The 16,674-nt window shown below is 43.9% G+C and overlaps 1 protein-coding gene across 2 annotated transcripts in view; it reads left to right on the top strand.

The window, feature by feature from the left end:
• LOC149186807 (uncharacterized) overlaps window positions 1–16,674 on the top strand; it is a 361,700-nt gene that overhangs the window by 81,953 nt on the left and 263,073 nt on the right. For both annotated transcript variants that reach the window (XR_016255718.1, XM_089411140.1), the window contains exons 6-7: window positions 7–124; window positions 294–449. Coding sequence is in view for 1 of the 2 variants with exons in the window: in XM_089411140.1 (XP_089267266.1) it covers window positions 7–124; window positions 294–449 (274 nt within the window). In the remaining variant the exon portion in view is untranslated. The remainder of the gene's footprint in view (window positions 1–6; window positions 125–293; window positions 450–16,674) is intronic.

The raw sequence follows: 16,674 nt of genomic DNA, 5'->3' as shown, positions 1-16,674 counted from the left end.
TGACAGAAAAACAAGCAATTGATTACTGCCAGCGCCGATGTGTTGGAGTGCCTTCAGTTCTTGTATCTTCAGCATGTGAAGTTAGTCTTGGTACAAAGATAGATAGGATGAAGCCATTTTACAGGTTTGTATGTTGCTATAAAGATATTAGCTGAAGATAAAGAAGAAACTTTTAAACATACCTTGGTTGCCACTGATAAGTTTTCCTTTTCGTTGATCATGTTTGAAGTTGCCATAAGGCATTTATTCATCAGATAGAAAATCACATGATAGGTTTTACTTTCTCATTGTAGGGAAAAAAATGATCGTCAGGTTAGGGAAGTCCTTGTGCGTCTTGGAGAAACTCTTCGTGAAAAAGCTGAGAAGATTCTGTTTAATATCAGTTTGCCCATTCCTGAAAGTGAAATTCAAGATAACTGCAAGAAAGTGATCAATGATGCCTTGAAAAGGTAATGCCGTGTTAGATTTTTTGCTAATTAGATGTGCAAGGAGATTACGATCTAAAATGATCTTTCTTAACATGCACCATTTTCATTGTTAAAATTATATTTTGTTGTATGCAGTAATGTAACATAGATATGTTTTCAAAATAAAAGATCTAAACCTTATGCTGGTATTTGGCTTTTGTTTTTCCTAGAAGTCGTGTTTCATGAGGTGAATGATATTTTTTTACTAGGAACGAGGACTTGCAGCACAGGAGAAAAGTTCACTGTTTGCTTATATGCAACACATGTCTAACATTTTTTTTTGAAATCATTGTTCAGTGGGGACATGGGCATATTAGAAGTATTCTATTAATATAGGTTATTCAGAAAGTTACAAGTTGAAATCAAGCATCAGACTGCAGAGTGAGCTAGCTCAGCCTCAAGTTACTGAACTATCACCTTTATATACATCATTGTGCTTCAGCATACCTAAAAAGGTATTATCCAGATTATGAATTATCACCTTTATATACATCATTGTGCTTCGGCATATCTAAAAAGGTACTGTCCAGATTATCAGATGTGAACAAAATTGAAGCAACTGCCAAAATTGTAACAAAGTCAGTAACCCGGAAACCTATATCAGTAACTACAATATGGTAAGCATTGAGCCTTAATTGCCGATTACGAATTCCATGGTTTCTAGTGCTTTCTGTTCTGTTTGTCCCTTTCTGTTCATTATGTTCGCATTCAGTTCGCCTTTCTCTAGATATGCATTTGCCCGACCATGACCCATTCAGTCAGTTAGCTTTCTGTTCGCATTATGTCCGCATTCCTTTACCCTTTCAACTTCTACCCTTTCACTCGCCCTGCTTGATGTTAGATTTGGGTGGTTGTTCTATTATGATGCTACTCCATTGCCAGTATTTGAGGCCAAGTAGTTTATACCCTGCATGCGAGGTTTATACTGAATGATACCCCTCCTTTATAGATACGTCTCCATACGCCCCCCCATTTTGATGATCGCTACCGCTTGCCTGGATTGGGAATGATCGCTACCGCTTGCCCCCATTATGAGGAAGGAGGAACGCTACCGCGGGTTGCATGATGAGGACACGTAGCGGATGAGGACACGGCACATCCATCCGGAAAGAACGACCCCACCGGCAAGGAAGGAAGGAATGGGGCCAAACCTTGCAATGGGATAACCTAGAGTCGAGAGGGAAACAACGGGTTTTGGGAGATTCCTTGCCCCCCGGAGGGACAAGCGGCTTCGCACCTTAAGGAAGGATTTGAAAAGAGCTCGCTATAAGACGAGTAAGTATCCTTCTCTCCCAGTAATGGAATGGTAAGGTATCACCGTCATAAAGGTGAGGTGCTAGCTCTACCCCGAAGAACTCCTATTAGGCAAAAGAGCGAGACCAATCACCGTCAAACGCATTTGTGGGGCACGCTACACTGGCCCCCCCTACTATCACTCTGTGGAACGGGCAAGTATCCAGCCCTCTTCAACATGAAATTTTCACTCTCTAAGAAGGATCTATTGGTTGGTTGGTGGAGGTGGTGGTTGGTTGATGGAGTTGGTCGTCTTCGCTTTAGCCCTAGCTACGACGACTCTCCATCATGGAACAAACTCCTTCTCCCATAGCCCTTGATCCCTAAACCACCGCATTGTAAGTCACTTGTGTTTGGAAGATCAGTAAGGCAGAGCCCATTCAGTCACGTGTGTGTGAAAGATCCATCCAACTCGATGAACCGACCAGCCCAACCTATAAGAAAGGATGGACCAGACATCAAAGTGATGCAACATATATAATGTTATCTTGCATGATCACTCCCCAAGTACAAACACGGCTCGAAGCCAATACATAAAAGTGGTGTGGTGCACTATATATAAGGTTATATTGAAGGATCTAACAGACAAATTGGGTGAACGAGCAAGTCGGTAAGGTGCTAGTGGAGATAAGGAAAGGTCTATCTAGGTAAGGCGCTACCTAACTAACCTTTAGAGAATGAATGGCTCACTTACCCTTTCTTTGACCATTGCACAGGCTTTGAAACCATTTGCTTAAAACAGAAATCTTAGTGGTTGGAGTAGGTGGTTTAAATCAAGAGAATGTTTTGTAGGGTGAGAGGCTCTAGGTTGGAGGTGGAGGTGTGGGTTCGAGGAGTAGTAGGGTGAGGGAGTATCCGGATAGGTTGGTAAATAGAAAGATGGGTTGGTAGGAGTAGGTCGTACTTGAAGTAAAGGGAAAGGGGAAAAGAAAAGTAGCAGGTATTTGGCATTGAAAGCTGATGAGAATGATGAGGCATTCTAGCTCTCCCTATTACTTGCCTTCACACAATTCTAGTGAAGGTAAGGAACGTAGTCGCTTGCTCGACAAAAGGAGAGCAAGGGTGAGCAAGCGAACTCTCGACCAACGCCATCAACGTAGTCGCTTGTCCGCATCGGACAAGGTTTCACTTGCGTAAATGTGAGTGGGCGGGTAGCGGTCAACACCTAGAAAGATCCGGCAGCTCTGCTCATCTACAGCTCCAAGTCCATTACCAGATCCACCAGCAGGGGTAGCTATCCTTAAAACCTCATGGGGACAAGCGGCAGTAGCAATTATTCCAACCTCAAGCAAGCAGTGTTGATCCTTCCAACAAACCTAAAGGGGGCAAGCGGTAATGTGGATTGAAGTAAATGCGAGACTTCAGGGGCGTATTGGAGAGGGTAACCCGGCCAGCAGCAAATCAAAAACCTCTATCTATTCTTTCTATCTATTGGTCCACCTTTGCGTACAGAACCCTCTGTTGAAAAAACCTGACCAGCGTTGTGAATGGCTCAACCAAGCTCCCTGACCTGAGAGTTTCAATATCCCTTCCTGAGTACCCTCCCTTCCCTTCCCTTCCCTTTCCTTCCCATGGCGTATGATCCTGTTGAATCATCGTATGTAAGCATATCACATAATAATCCTAAATTTGATTTAGGTAGGTCCTAAGGTTCTTCCTTAGGGTTAAGTGAGTTGGAGGTCGAGGGCTATGTATCCGTCGAGGGTATAGTTCGAGGTGGAGCTTCGAGGTTCGAGAGACGAGTTCTCTTCTCTGTATAGGTTCGAGGTATAGAGAGGTTCGAGTTCTCAGTTCCGTGACCACCTCCTGTGAATGAGACTGGCTATGAAAACTGGCTATCGGCAATGAAAACAGGCTCTGACTAGGGGCTATGAGTGGCACTGACCTTAAGGCTAGTGTCCATGAAACTGACTCTAGGGACTAAGACTATGTAACTTACTTATTAAGGCTTGAGCTCTCTCTATGGCCGTATGGAGCTTACATGTACTAAGGCTATGGAACTAAGGCTAGTACTTATTGCATGGACCTTAAGGCTGCTATAAGACTGTCACTGAGTAGAGCTTGTAGCACTGAACTTCTAGCTATGAGAGGCTATATGACCTTAAGGCTGCTATGAGACTGGCTCTGACTAGTGTCTATGATCGGCAAGGACTATGGGCAAGGCCTACTGGCAATGAGCACCTTCTGGCAATGACTGGCTCTGACTGTTGGTTGGCTATGGGTGTATGATTCTCAATAGGTGCATCGTATATAACGCTTCATCATTATTCCTTCCATACATTCGAGATAGGAGCGTGTGTTCCGTAGCGGTAAGTGAGGTTTATGGCCTTCTTTCTTGGGTCTGTAAGGACTATTATGAGCAATGAGTTACAGACCCCGTTGATCAGGACATGGATATAAATATGCTCTTTCATCCCGATGATAACATAAATATGGCCACTGGCCTCTCGGATATCTTGTCCAGCCTTTTCCCCCTACCATCTTTCCTGCCCACAAACAACTACAGCTATTTACGGTTCCTCGCTCCTTCTACTTACCACACACCCCCCTCTTTCCATTGTTCCCAAGCTAGCCCATCTACAGAAGGATTATAGGCCATCCAAGGGAGGACATTAGACACTTTGAATCCCTAGGGAAACAAATAGAACCAGTTTACCAACAGAAGGCCTAACTTACCTTCCTTGACACCAGCACCAGTTTCTCCAGTTTTTGCACTATATCCCATATTAGTTGAAGCCCTCCTCCCATAGGCAAGCCCAGCCAGATCCATATGAACAGAAGCACATCCTTTAGAGCTAGTGGACACATGGGGAACAGTTACCACAAACCCCCTAACCACCTTCTATTTCTTTTTTATTATACCCCAAGGTGCGAAGCCGCTTGTCCCTCCGGGGGGCAAGGGGTAGTCTCCTTCCTTCGCTTACCTTCCTTACAGTCTGTATTATTTCATCTTTATTACTGTTTTGAGATCCCCGGAATGGGGTTTGATTACCTACCCTACAACCTTCAGTCCCAGGTACGCGAGTTTAGCCTAGACTTGTTTTGACCTATAGAACTTTCGCTTCTCAGTCGTGCTTTTCTCTATCACTCTTACTTAACTACCTTCTATGGGACTCTTCTTACCCAAATATTAGCGAACGCCTGCTAGCTCTTTTATATATTTATGCTCTTAAACACCCAATCCTACGGGTCTTTCTTAAGTGTATGCCTTTAGAACTGCCTTTCTAGCCCTTCAACTCATGCTTTACCTTACCAACCTTAAGCTAGAACTCTTTGCATTCTTCTTTTTAGGTCTTATTCTGTAGAGGTTCGGTCATAGGTAAAGTCTGGATGAGAGGGCTGAGGCATAGGTATCGAAGTCTAGTCCCAAGGCTTAGTATGAGGTTCCAAAGGCTAGTCCCACCAAAGGCGGAGTACCAAGGCATCATTTCCAAGGCAGATGAGTCTTGAGGTTAGGTCTCGAGGTCATTGTATGGTGCAGTTCCGGTCAGTAAGCTGATACCGGTAAGTGAAACCACATCATGCAAGGGAGTCTGAGTTGTAAGGGTAATGGGTGCACCCACCTGACTCAAACGACTGGGCTTCTTCCACTCTGGTTCGCTAAGCAGCTTCCATCTATGTAATTCGTCCACAACTCCATCGGTAACACTTAAAGCATGGATGTATCCTGAAAAGCCCCCTGGGATTGATCCAGGAGAGAGGGGTTGGTTGGTGGGGCCCCCGTCCCTGAGGTTTGGTATTTTTTATCTGTTTACACAATAGCAATACCAATAGCACCACACTCACTAGTCGCATACACCGAATCCAGACTTTTAGACCACACTCGGGGAACTTATTCCTAGTTTTATTGGGGAGAGACCGAAACATGACCTGCCGGACTTCGATCTGCTTCCTCCGAACTGTAACGAAGTGAATTGGGAAGGCCTTTACGATACTTCCCAATTCGAGTGGTGACTTTATGTAAGCGTTATACATTTTAGTATCCCTCTTGAACTTGAGAGGTGGGAACTCCTTCTTGAATAAGAATATCCCTTTTGCTTTAACGAAGTGAATCGCATATAATGATCTTCCTCTCTCTCCTCCTACCCTGCTCTCATAGCTTGCACTATCATCCTCCATCCTGTGGTGGATAGCCGGATCTCTTCCTCCGATATCCTTATCCCCTTCCTTCTGAATTAGGAGAAGGCACTGGCACCTCATTCATTTCACACCGATAAATAGAAGCTCATACCAATGAATCTTACCTTTTATATTACAATGCAAAAACTCTACAATGCAATCTTATCTCCGATCAATATGGTACAATCTAATAGAAATCTTTTTATACAATCTTCTCTTTCTTGTAATTGTGTAAAAGTCCCTTTCAAGCTGAGCAAGGAAGAGAAAGGAAAAAAGCAGGACCCCTTCTGCACTTCTTACCGGACCTACCTGTCTATTACCGAAATAATCATCCGTCTTCCCTGAATAGTTTCTACCTTTAATAGAGTCTATTAGCCCAGTAATAAAAAATGTATATTGCTCTGGTCCGTCCCCACCTGAACCCGAGGGCAAAGCTTCTACAAAGCAATAGAAACAAGCTTAGGGATTAGAGGGCGCTTCTATAATAAAGATACTCACTTAAAAGATGGTCACTTGCTTGAAAGAATAATGGAACATACACGCTTACGTTAAGAGTAATTAATAAATGTATTCAAGACTTAACAATTAAGAGCTTTGAACACGAAGAAATTGAAGCGCGAGCCAATCCTATTAAACTATCCAAAGAACGCTGACATTGAAACTACTTACTAAGTGAATGAGCTCTCCGAGGGAGGATGGCTCTGCGGAACCTGCGACTTTAAAAGAAAGAAAGCTCTTCTTTTTTCACTAAAGTCGAAACCGACCCTATCAAAGGAGGCTTAAATGGAAGCAGCTAAGTTAATGGTTTATCTGAGGAGGAAAGAGGAGTCACTCTTTGGAATAATCCATAACTGTAAATAAAAGAAATCAAGGATTGTCGAGCAATTCAATCAAGTGACACACATTTAGTTAAAGGCATATTGATTCGAGGTCGGCTTCAAGAGAGTAAACCCTTTCTAATTCACCCACCTACCTGCGTTATTATAACGAAAAAACCTACTCGCTTTATAATCCGTGAACAACTACCTGATTTGGAGCTTTCTGATAATGAACCAACCAACTGCTCTTTATTATAAGGAACCAACTTGATGATCATTAGCAACTACCTTATAAAAAGGAGAAACTATTCATAATAACATCTGTTATCTCCAACTCCCAGAGGGGGATGTCCACCTCCCTTAGCTTGTTAGTGCTATGTATAAGCTCAGGGTCATTCATTAATAAAGAAAAAGAAAGAATAGTTTATTACACAGCTACCAACTAAATATGGCCTTTTAGCTTGCTTCGATGCCAGTCTCTCCGCGATGCCACAACGTAATCAATCTTTCCTTCGAGTTCCTCCACCCATTAATAGAACATGAATCTAATATGATCCTCCTCGGCCAAAAGGCTCTGATTCTCCGTAAAAGAGAAAGCTGAAGATCGGGTTCGAGAAGAAGCGCATCTTACAAATATTGAAAGCCGTATCAATAGCCTCTCTAGCACGTTATATCGCTACTTCTATTCGACCTTTTACTCATGGTCAGTCAATATGCTATTTCTTTCAATAAAGAGAAAAAATAGATATGTAAGAGTCAATGCGCTCTGCTCTTCAATAAATATACAAGCTATCCTTCTGTCCGTGAAGTGCAAAATTGGTAGAATCATATACTGACGGAACTTATCTAATATAGTTTTTATCGAGGCGGGTCTCTCGCTCACTCATTTTATGCCCGCTCACTTAATGAAGGTTACTTTATCACCGTAATGTTAAGTAGGTCAAGCCCAGTTAAAGATCAAGTTAGAGATTACATTATTTCCAAGATTTATCTACGTAATTACATATATAATAGCAGCATTGTCTGCTAAAGCATAATTACATATATAATGAGTTATCCGCTCTCTCGTCTGAGGGTCCATGAGAATCTCTTTCAAAGTTTCTCGAAATTCTTTCTCTTCATCCGCCTCGAATCCGTCAGGTCGGACATGAATGCATAATGACATATATTAAGTCTAGCTCTTCATTGCGAAGATAAACCAAGTCTAGGTCCCACGAAGACGAGCGACCCCCCACCCGCTAATTATCATGGGGGTTGCGTAGCTTGTAGTGGTGCCGCCTTGGGCTAAAGGTGTGTAGTGTCTGTCTCAGATAGTGTGATCAAAAAGTTGTAACCCTCCCTCCATCCTGTTGCCCATCTTCATGTTATAGGGATAGCCCTTCCGTTCTAGACCAAATGACAAGGCGTTAAGTTCCAGGCCTAATGTTCTTCGTTCTCATGTTCGACGGATAGGGCCTCTATGTTCCCCGTCCTCCTGGAATGCCTAACTAACTAGTGACCTAACTCACCTCACCTGACCAGACTGTACCTTCATCTCGTACCTTACCAGACCTGACCAGAAGGTGTTTCCTCCACGTGGCTATCGGCAATTGCCATAGACTTGTTGTTCTGACCTTGTTCATCACTGGGGAGGTGTTTTCTATCTTTCTTCGTTGTTCGCCCCCCTGGAAGGCATCATGGGAAGGTGCAAAATCAATCCAATTTCCTTCATCCTTCTGTTTCCACCTTGAATGTTTGACTCACTATGGGCCTAACTCACCTCACCTAGGCTTACCTCACCTTAGCAGACCTGCCCTTCTAAGACCGTACCAGACCAGACCGGATGTTGTATCCACTCGGCTATCGGCAGTTGCAACTCGTTCATGTTCAACTCGTTCATCAATGGGGGAGGTTTATTCAATCTGTCTTTCCGTCCTCTGCGGTCTTTCTGCGCAAACTGACACTAACTATTTGCTCTACGCTCTTATCGGTTCTTTGCTTGCTACGCTCTTTTTCATTCCCCTGCCCGCTACGCTCTAGGCTCTCTCTTATCAGCCACTATGTGCTATGCGCCAGATAGTATTATGGGCTCTACTTTTCCTTCAATCCATCCACACGATCAGTTGATTCAGTTGATTCAGTCCTGTACCGTTAGGTGGATTCGTAACAGTGTTTCCGTTCCGTCCCGGTTATTGTGTGTTTGGGGTGATGAGCATGGGTCCTCCCTCATAATGGGGGCAAGCGATAACGATAATTACCTAACAAGGAGGCAAGCGTTAGCGATCAATCATCACCAAACACTCCAGCAAGCGTTATTTCTTCTCCAACCAACCATTCGCTAAAGCTCTTTCTTATCACGCTATGCTCTTATAAGTGCTCTACTCCAGCTATAGGTTTATAAGCGGGATCCCCCTTTGTTTGTTCACCCCCAGAAGGGATTATCGGTCTAAAGTCTCACCCCCATTGCCTAACCACCCCCACGTCCTAATGTAGTAAGTGTAGAACCTCCCTCCCATGTCCTCAAGACAGCGAGTGAGAAATCCCTATCCTATTCCTAAGTCTCTGTAGTAAAAGTGTACCATACCGTTCATTTCCTTTAGCCATGAGCGATAGCGATGAACTGGGTAGCATTTCACCATTAGCATTCTTAGTGTTTTTAGTTTCTTAGTTAGTTAGGTGTTAGTGAGCTGAGTGTTAGTTGTCTTATTGGGCTCTTAGTTATTAGCAAAGTTTCCTTATTTTGCATAGAGAGCATAGTTTCTATAGTTTTATATTGATCTTAGTTCACTTAGCTTATTAGCTTCAAGTGGACTAAAGGCTTTCACATATTTCAACTAATAATGGAACATTTCAACTTTGATATGCCAGTATGATATAATCATATATGACTGACAGCTGTATGGCAAGGAAGGACCCTATGACAACAACAATGTGACTGGTGATGATAACTAGCTACTAGTAACTAGTAGGGATAGTAAACTACCCCATTGGATATTTATATTATTACCCTTCCCGAGGGAGTATCCTCTCTTCTCCTTCCTATTCCTATAATTATGACACTACTCTAATAAGAAGACTTATTATTCAATATTCGGAATCATCACATATATATATGATAAAAGTTGTCATCTTCTGGTCCAACCAAATGAACAAACCATGGAGATTCTATCTATTGTGAACCCTGTGAACATGGCTCTAATGTATGATTCAGTTTTAGAGGGGTCTCCCATCTCCTTACTCTCGGCTAAGGAGGGGTTACCTCCTCAAATGGGAAAGTGAAACATCTCCATGTGAGCTCTCGTAATAAATGGATGAGGAAGGGCTGGTCCATCGGCTTGTTGTTGAACCGGGGCGGGGCTTGGAGATGAAAGATATTGCGGGATGATATTACTTATGTGCTTCTTGCTTGCTCGCTAGATTGATTTGATTTTTCCATATACCCCTTCTCAACTGCCAACACACTAAGCACACCAACAGGGATGAACTACACCCGCCTGTCCAACTAGTCCAGTCCCACCAAGAACACCAATCCCACCACACCTACTCCCACCAGGCCAAGATCCATGGGCCTACTCTGCCAACAAACTCAAAACCAGGGGCCTACTAACGCTACGGAAACATCTCTTGATTTGACCTACCTGCTGCTACAACTAGACAGAGCCACAATAGAAATCAGTTGGAACTTGCCTCACCGTAATACTCATCAGTAGCTTGTGAAGCGTCCTCCCCCAGAAGACTAATAAGTCACCTTTGGCCACTCCTTCCAGCCAACCTAAGAAGACTAATTAGTTCAGAAAATCCAATCGAATCAGTTCAGTGGAACTTGGTCTAAATGCTTGTAAGTAACAACCATGTTCTTTTCCTGTATCTAGAGAAAAACGAGGTTTATCCAAAATGGGAAAATGGCGAATGAGAATCTTTTTGAAGATCTGGTCCACCCAAACAGAGTGCCTGTCCCCAACTAGGTGTTCTTCAGGTGGTATATAAGCGTATCCATGAAATTGAGGTTCCCTTCTAGGTGTGTCAACTTTCTTATATATGAGAATATCCATGGGGCCACCCCTATCGAAAAACTTGTTCGGTAGTAGTTTTGAGTTTGGAGTTTGGGAGTTAGGAGGTCAAGGTTGGATTTTTGAGTTTGGCGTAGGAGTTGTAGGTCTGGCAGCTATGGCAAGGTCTCTTGGTTGGGTCTGCTGGCTGGGTCTTCAGTTTAGGTCTCCTGGTTGGGTCTGCTGTCACTCATTGGTCGATCCGGTGGACCCCGCATCTCTTGTCGCCTAATATTGGGACGTTAGATGGTTAGTTTATTGGGACGTGCTATGGGGAGTTTGGTGTCAAACTATTCTCGGAAGATGGGGCAGGTGGGAACGCTATTCTCAAAATCTTTTCTAAAGTGAATCAATCAAGTCCAATCAATCAATATATCTCCAAGCCCAACCTACTTCCCTGGCCGTCAAAACCATCCTAGCGTGAATGAAACTATGTGTATGGCGCCTGATCTATCCTCAACGGATGCCTCATATATAATGCATGGCCCATCAAGTTGAGGTAGGAAAGTTCTGCAGCGTAGTGATGTCAAGTTATAGGTCAAGGGTTGAGGATCGAGGTGGAAGTGTAGGGCCACGGTTGTTTCGAGGTCTAGTTTCGAGGAGAGGGTCGAGGGCTATGTTTCCTCCGTGGAGTTCAAGTTGGCAGACCAGATCCAAGCTAAGCAGCCAGGGATCCAGCAGCCGGGGATCCACTAGCAGACATAGATAGGCAAATATCAGAGGTGAAAACTTATCCATGCTACATAGTTTATCTCAAGTAGCCCAGCCGAGCAAGTAGTCCAAGTGGAGTAGTCTCTGAGTGAGGCCCAGCACTGGCATTGGCAACCTGCTGGCTTAGTAGTAGTAGATATGGCGATATCGAGATGGCAAATCCAAGTGGTCCACGTATCTATGTGACATCATATATAGCCACGTAGATATGACTGGCGAAGGTTCTACCTATGGGGCAAAGGGAAGACTAGATTGATTCTTAGCAAGGATGTAGATATGGCGATATCAGACGTGAAAATGTGGATATGGCTAGTCCAGGTGTAAACATCTTTATGGGAAATGTAAACATCTTTATGGGAAATCTGGGTAGTTAGCTTCATGGCTACTTGCTATGAATAAGATACGAGTGTGATTGGATAAATACCAGTTACAGTAGAATTACTTAGAGAATATGGAGACTATTTGCTAAAGACTTCTCCTAAGGGGGTTGACCCGCTTGTCCGCATCGGGCAAGGCATAGCAGGCTCACTAGTAGGTGAGTTGAAAATCATTTGAAACCTGATGCAAAGCCTATCAAAAGAGGTCATATAGATGAAATCCAAGAATCAAAGAGAAGGTTGAACTAGAGCTTTATAAGATGTTGAATGCAGGACTCGTCTTCCCTATCGAGGAATCTTTGTGGATAATCCCCGTGATCATTAAGAATACAGGTGAGATCTAGATCTGTGTGGATTTCATAAGGGTGGGATTGAATTAAGCATGTGTATGTACATGACCCCTTTGCTACACCATTTGCAGATGATATTTTGGAACATGTGGGTAGGGCTTTATTTCCAAATAATACTCCTCTAATTTCACCATCCAATTAGCCCATCTTCCTGAATGGCTCAACCTTCCTGATGAGAGGATTTAGCTAGCACCAGACGTGAGAGAAGGACCCCATCATATGCGATAGGACCCCTTAAACAGTGAAAACACCTTCCATGGTGAACCTATCTGTTGATCTAGAACTTGCTGCTTGCCGAAGGTCTCTTGCTTTCTCAATATTCCTGCTCTCCCTGGAGACGAATCACTTTCCACTGTTTGCTTGCTTTCCCGTTGCCCCTTCGTGAGACAGTTCACTCGTCATTACACTTGCCCTGGAAAACCCAGTCAGGAAAAGACTTTCACCCCTTTACGAAGAGTTTTAGGAGCTGGACGAATGAGTCCACATGCCAGAGCCAGTCTTCTGCGAAGGGCTTTATTTAGTCTTATAAGAGGGGAGGGGGTAGAGCCAGTAGGGAGGTGGGTGATTTAGTAACAGTGTGAGGTGCACCCATTACCCTAACTACTCCACACATTTCAAGTTCCACACCAAAAGAGAGACAACCAAGTTCTCTATGGAAGTAACATTGATTATCTCACTTTTAGTTTCATATGGGGCGATTCTTTCGAACCTTGGTGCCTTTTTAGTTATATCTCTGCTCTGGGTGCCTCCTTTTGAGTGGAGGTTCTTTCTCGCCTTTTGAGGGCGATTATTTATAAAAATAACAGCTTAAAGAACATGTTTTGACAAAGTTGATACATAGCCACATACAGAAAGTTGATTTAATCCATTCATACCCATCTGGTCAGACAAGGTTTAGACAGGCATCCTTAAAGTTGAAGACAGACATACCCGTATCCTTATAGTTTGATCCTAGCCAGCCATGTTCGGGTTTCCCTTACAACCCCTTCTATGACAGTCTTAGAGTCCCTTACAACCTCTCCCTTCTAGTCTAAGCTTTCTATTGAAGTGATAAGTATAACCTTTCTAGGTAAGGTAGAAGAGTCTAAGCTTTCTATTCCAGTATCTAAGGCTTTCTCTCTATAATAGTCTATTGAAGTAAGGAAGAAGGTTTCTTATTCCCTCTCCTAGCTTCTAAGAAGGCTAGTGGGAAGATTAGATAAACCTTTCTATTTGAACTATTAGTCTAACCATTCTAGACAAGCTTCTAGTTTTTCCTGTCTATTCAAGCTATTGAAGTAAGGAAGGCCTGAACCCGGACTACGGTCGCATCAGGTCAATAAGATTGGCTAGCGCATTTACCTTATTCTCTCTCGTTCTCAGCACAGGGAAGGGAGGGAAGGAGGAGGATGGATGCCTTGCACGTAGCCACTGTTATTACGTATATAATCTGAGAACACGTACGCACTATTATTAGAGGATGCCCCCGGCAGGGTGAGGTAACGAACGCTCGACTAAAAGGCCGCCATCGCTTAATCTTTGCCCATACAACTTGAGTACCCTTCAACTACTTGTCCTTTGGCGGAGGTTTTCACATCTTTCCCTACGAGATTGGCCATTTTACCTTGGCGGAGGTTTTGATGCGTAATTACATATATAATTCATTCATGCATTAGGTCTTGCCAATAGCCTTTCTTTCTCACTATTAGGTATTACCCAGTACTCTTTTCTAGCTAACTGATTGCCACGCCTAGATGGATAGATTCTTTTCATAACCTTTTGATTTGAATCTGTCTGTGTAGTCAGTGTAAGTTCTAGGCAATGAACGGGAAGGGATTCGATCCAGCCACAGAGTCTAATTCCCTGTGGCTACCTTGTTATATCAATACGGCAACCTGCCTGGGAGCGCGCAGACTTGAACTGCGGGACTCAATCTTAATGAGTTTAAGGGACTCAATCTGACTGAGTTTCACCTACCATCACTCCCTTTTGTTTGAGCGGTTCGAGGGTAGATTGGGAACCTCCCGTATCTCCCCCTACATCCGCTGGTACATAAGTAGGTGCCGCACTCTAGGCCAAGAAGAAAGCCTTTCCCGAAGGGGCAAGGGCTCAAGATATCTCCGTAGGAGTCTCTGTGCGGAGCGACTCCGGAGGCGGCGTAGGTCCGTGAGGACCGAAGCCGGGCCAGCAGAATCATCAGAATCATCCAAATCAGACATTTCAGAATCAAGATCATCAATTTCATCATCAGAAATTTCATCATCCAGATCGGAAATATCGGGCATCAACGGGCCTTTGAAACTGCGGCATCAGATCCATCAGAAGCGGGTGCCCGAAGAATCGGAAGAAAAGGCAGCCCTAGAATCCTTAGAAACAGAAACTGCAGATGAATAAGAACCTGAATTAGCCCCCCTGTCAACGGCCTATTACACCCTGGTCGAACAAACTTGACCCTACCTCGCAATTATAGTGCCCGCAGTTATAGTAGCCGAATCTGTAGCTACAATGGTCATATAAGTGCACATTATTTGGGTGGTGTTAGTATGGAACAAAGACTTCTAATTGGTCGTACGAAGCTGCCTCATGGCGTTCTAAGGTGTGATAGAGATCAACATGTCCTGATAGGTAGAAATTGTAGAGAGTGTATGGGTTGTTCGACGAGTGAGGTTAGTGCCCGATGATTGGGTGATTGGATCCCTCGTATCCAGTTGTGACCGAGCCTGATGCTTTGTTTCGCTGGATAGTATGGGGCTGGGTTCCTTGGTTTCTAGAGTGGAGGGACGAACAGGGAAGGAAGGATGAGAGATAGGTGAGTTTATCGACCGTTTATATGTAGAAATTCATACCTTGTATAAAGCACCATTTCATCGCTCCTTCCAACCAGCAGGAGGCATCCTGCCACCCTTTTTCTCCACAAGTCCCGTGTGAAGTTACCGCGATGGGTCCAGACCAGCGGGTTAGCAGGACACCGGCTCAAGTTCTCTCCTGCTAGGAGCAGGGTTGGGACCCGAAGGATGGATCTTCACCCTTGGTTTCGATGGAAGAGGGAATGAGCCTCTCTCGATCGTGTCAATCGCTCGTTCAATTTCATATTATATATGTCATTACGCTATCGCTGGATGAATGAGATATTCGATCAAGGTCGATAAGTAACTCAAGGTGGAAGGTTTCAAGCTACGCAATAGCTGCTATTATATATGTCATTACGCTATCGAATAATTGATCAAATAATTGATTGGTGTGTTAAGCGGGCTCGACCCCCCCTAATTCTTATTGACCGAAATATGATCAATTGATCAATCACTCAGGATGCGCAAGCAGGCTCGACCATAAGGGAGAGGACTTATTGAAAAGTCCATTTCTTTCTTCCAGTCATTCTTTATATATGTAATAACCACTAGATTCGTGATTTGATGCGATATTTCGTGATACATGTCCCAACGTTTCACTTATTTTCCCAACAATACGTGTAGCCTTAGATTTATTCCCCTCAAAGACTATTATTCTAGTCTTAATATAGCTATTTGACTCAAACCAATTCCGGGGCGGGACCGACCAGCGCTAATCCTTCCTTCACAAAAAAAGCTTTCCTGCTAGAGGCAACCTGCACTCTCTTCAGCACAGGCAGCTGGGCTAATTCATGATAAAGAACCGTGACTAAATTGGGGTTATCCCAACCCTTCTTATTTTCACCCGGTATCCTAACCAAGCATAGGCACCCCATCCACCTACCAGCCGGGCATCATACCAGGCTAGCTAGATATTCCTTTTGTCTACCTAGACCAGGCTAGGCATAACACCTTACTTACGAGCATGCCGGGCATAGATAGATAGGCAAACCACCTACCTAGCACAGAATAAGAGCAAGGGAATAGCCACTTACAGGGCAGTCAATAGCAAGGGCAAGCCACACTTAACGTTCTCTCCCCATTCTAACTCTTCAATCTCCCACTTTCTTTTACAAGGCCACCTCAGTTGTTTTAGGGCCCCTACTTCTGTGATACGCCATGTTTTCACTCTCTATTTTTTCAAAAACAAATAATAGGAACAAGGAAGTGGTAAGGTTGGTCAATTCCTCTCTATGAACCTGGCCTTATACAGACTGGAAATTTGTGTTGACCCAGTGATCCAAGCAAACAAGACCAACCAACCTTGATCTCGGGTCAATTCAATAATGAAAGGTGGCCTATACCATCCAGCCATACCACGCCTGGAGATCTCTCTGGTAATTGAAATTATGAAAGGTGGTGTATGCCCATCGAGATGGTAAATTCGCCTCTTTTCACCTGGCCTTATAGAAAGGTGAAAGGGTGGACCAACTAGGATTGCTAATCTTGCTGGCTGGGAAATGACAAAGGGTGAGGTAACGTGGGAGGAGACGAGCAACTCTCTTTTGGGGGAGGGGCCCCAAAAGTGAGGAACTTGAAGAACCACCGGGAGAGGGATCACCTGATCTTCTAATGCTCCTGGGAGGTATCCTTCCTGGGCTTTAGGCTATTTTCACAATGCACCTACCTATCCTTCCTGGGCTT

Source organism: Pinus tabuliformis, chromosome 3_1, assembly GCF_031772625.1.
Source record: "Pinus tabuliformis cultivar Carrire ecotype Pingquan chromosome 3_1, CPIR1, whole genome shotgun sequence".
NCBI lineage: Eukaryota > Viridiplantae > Streptophyta > Pinopsida > Pinales > Pinaceae > Pinus > Pinus tabuliformis.
The sequence above is the reverse complement of the archived record's forward strand: the minus strand, read 5'-3'. Positions and strand labels throughout refer to the sequence as shown.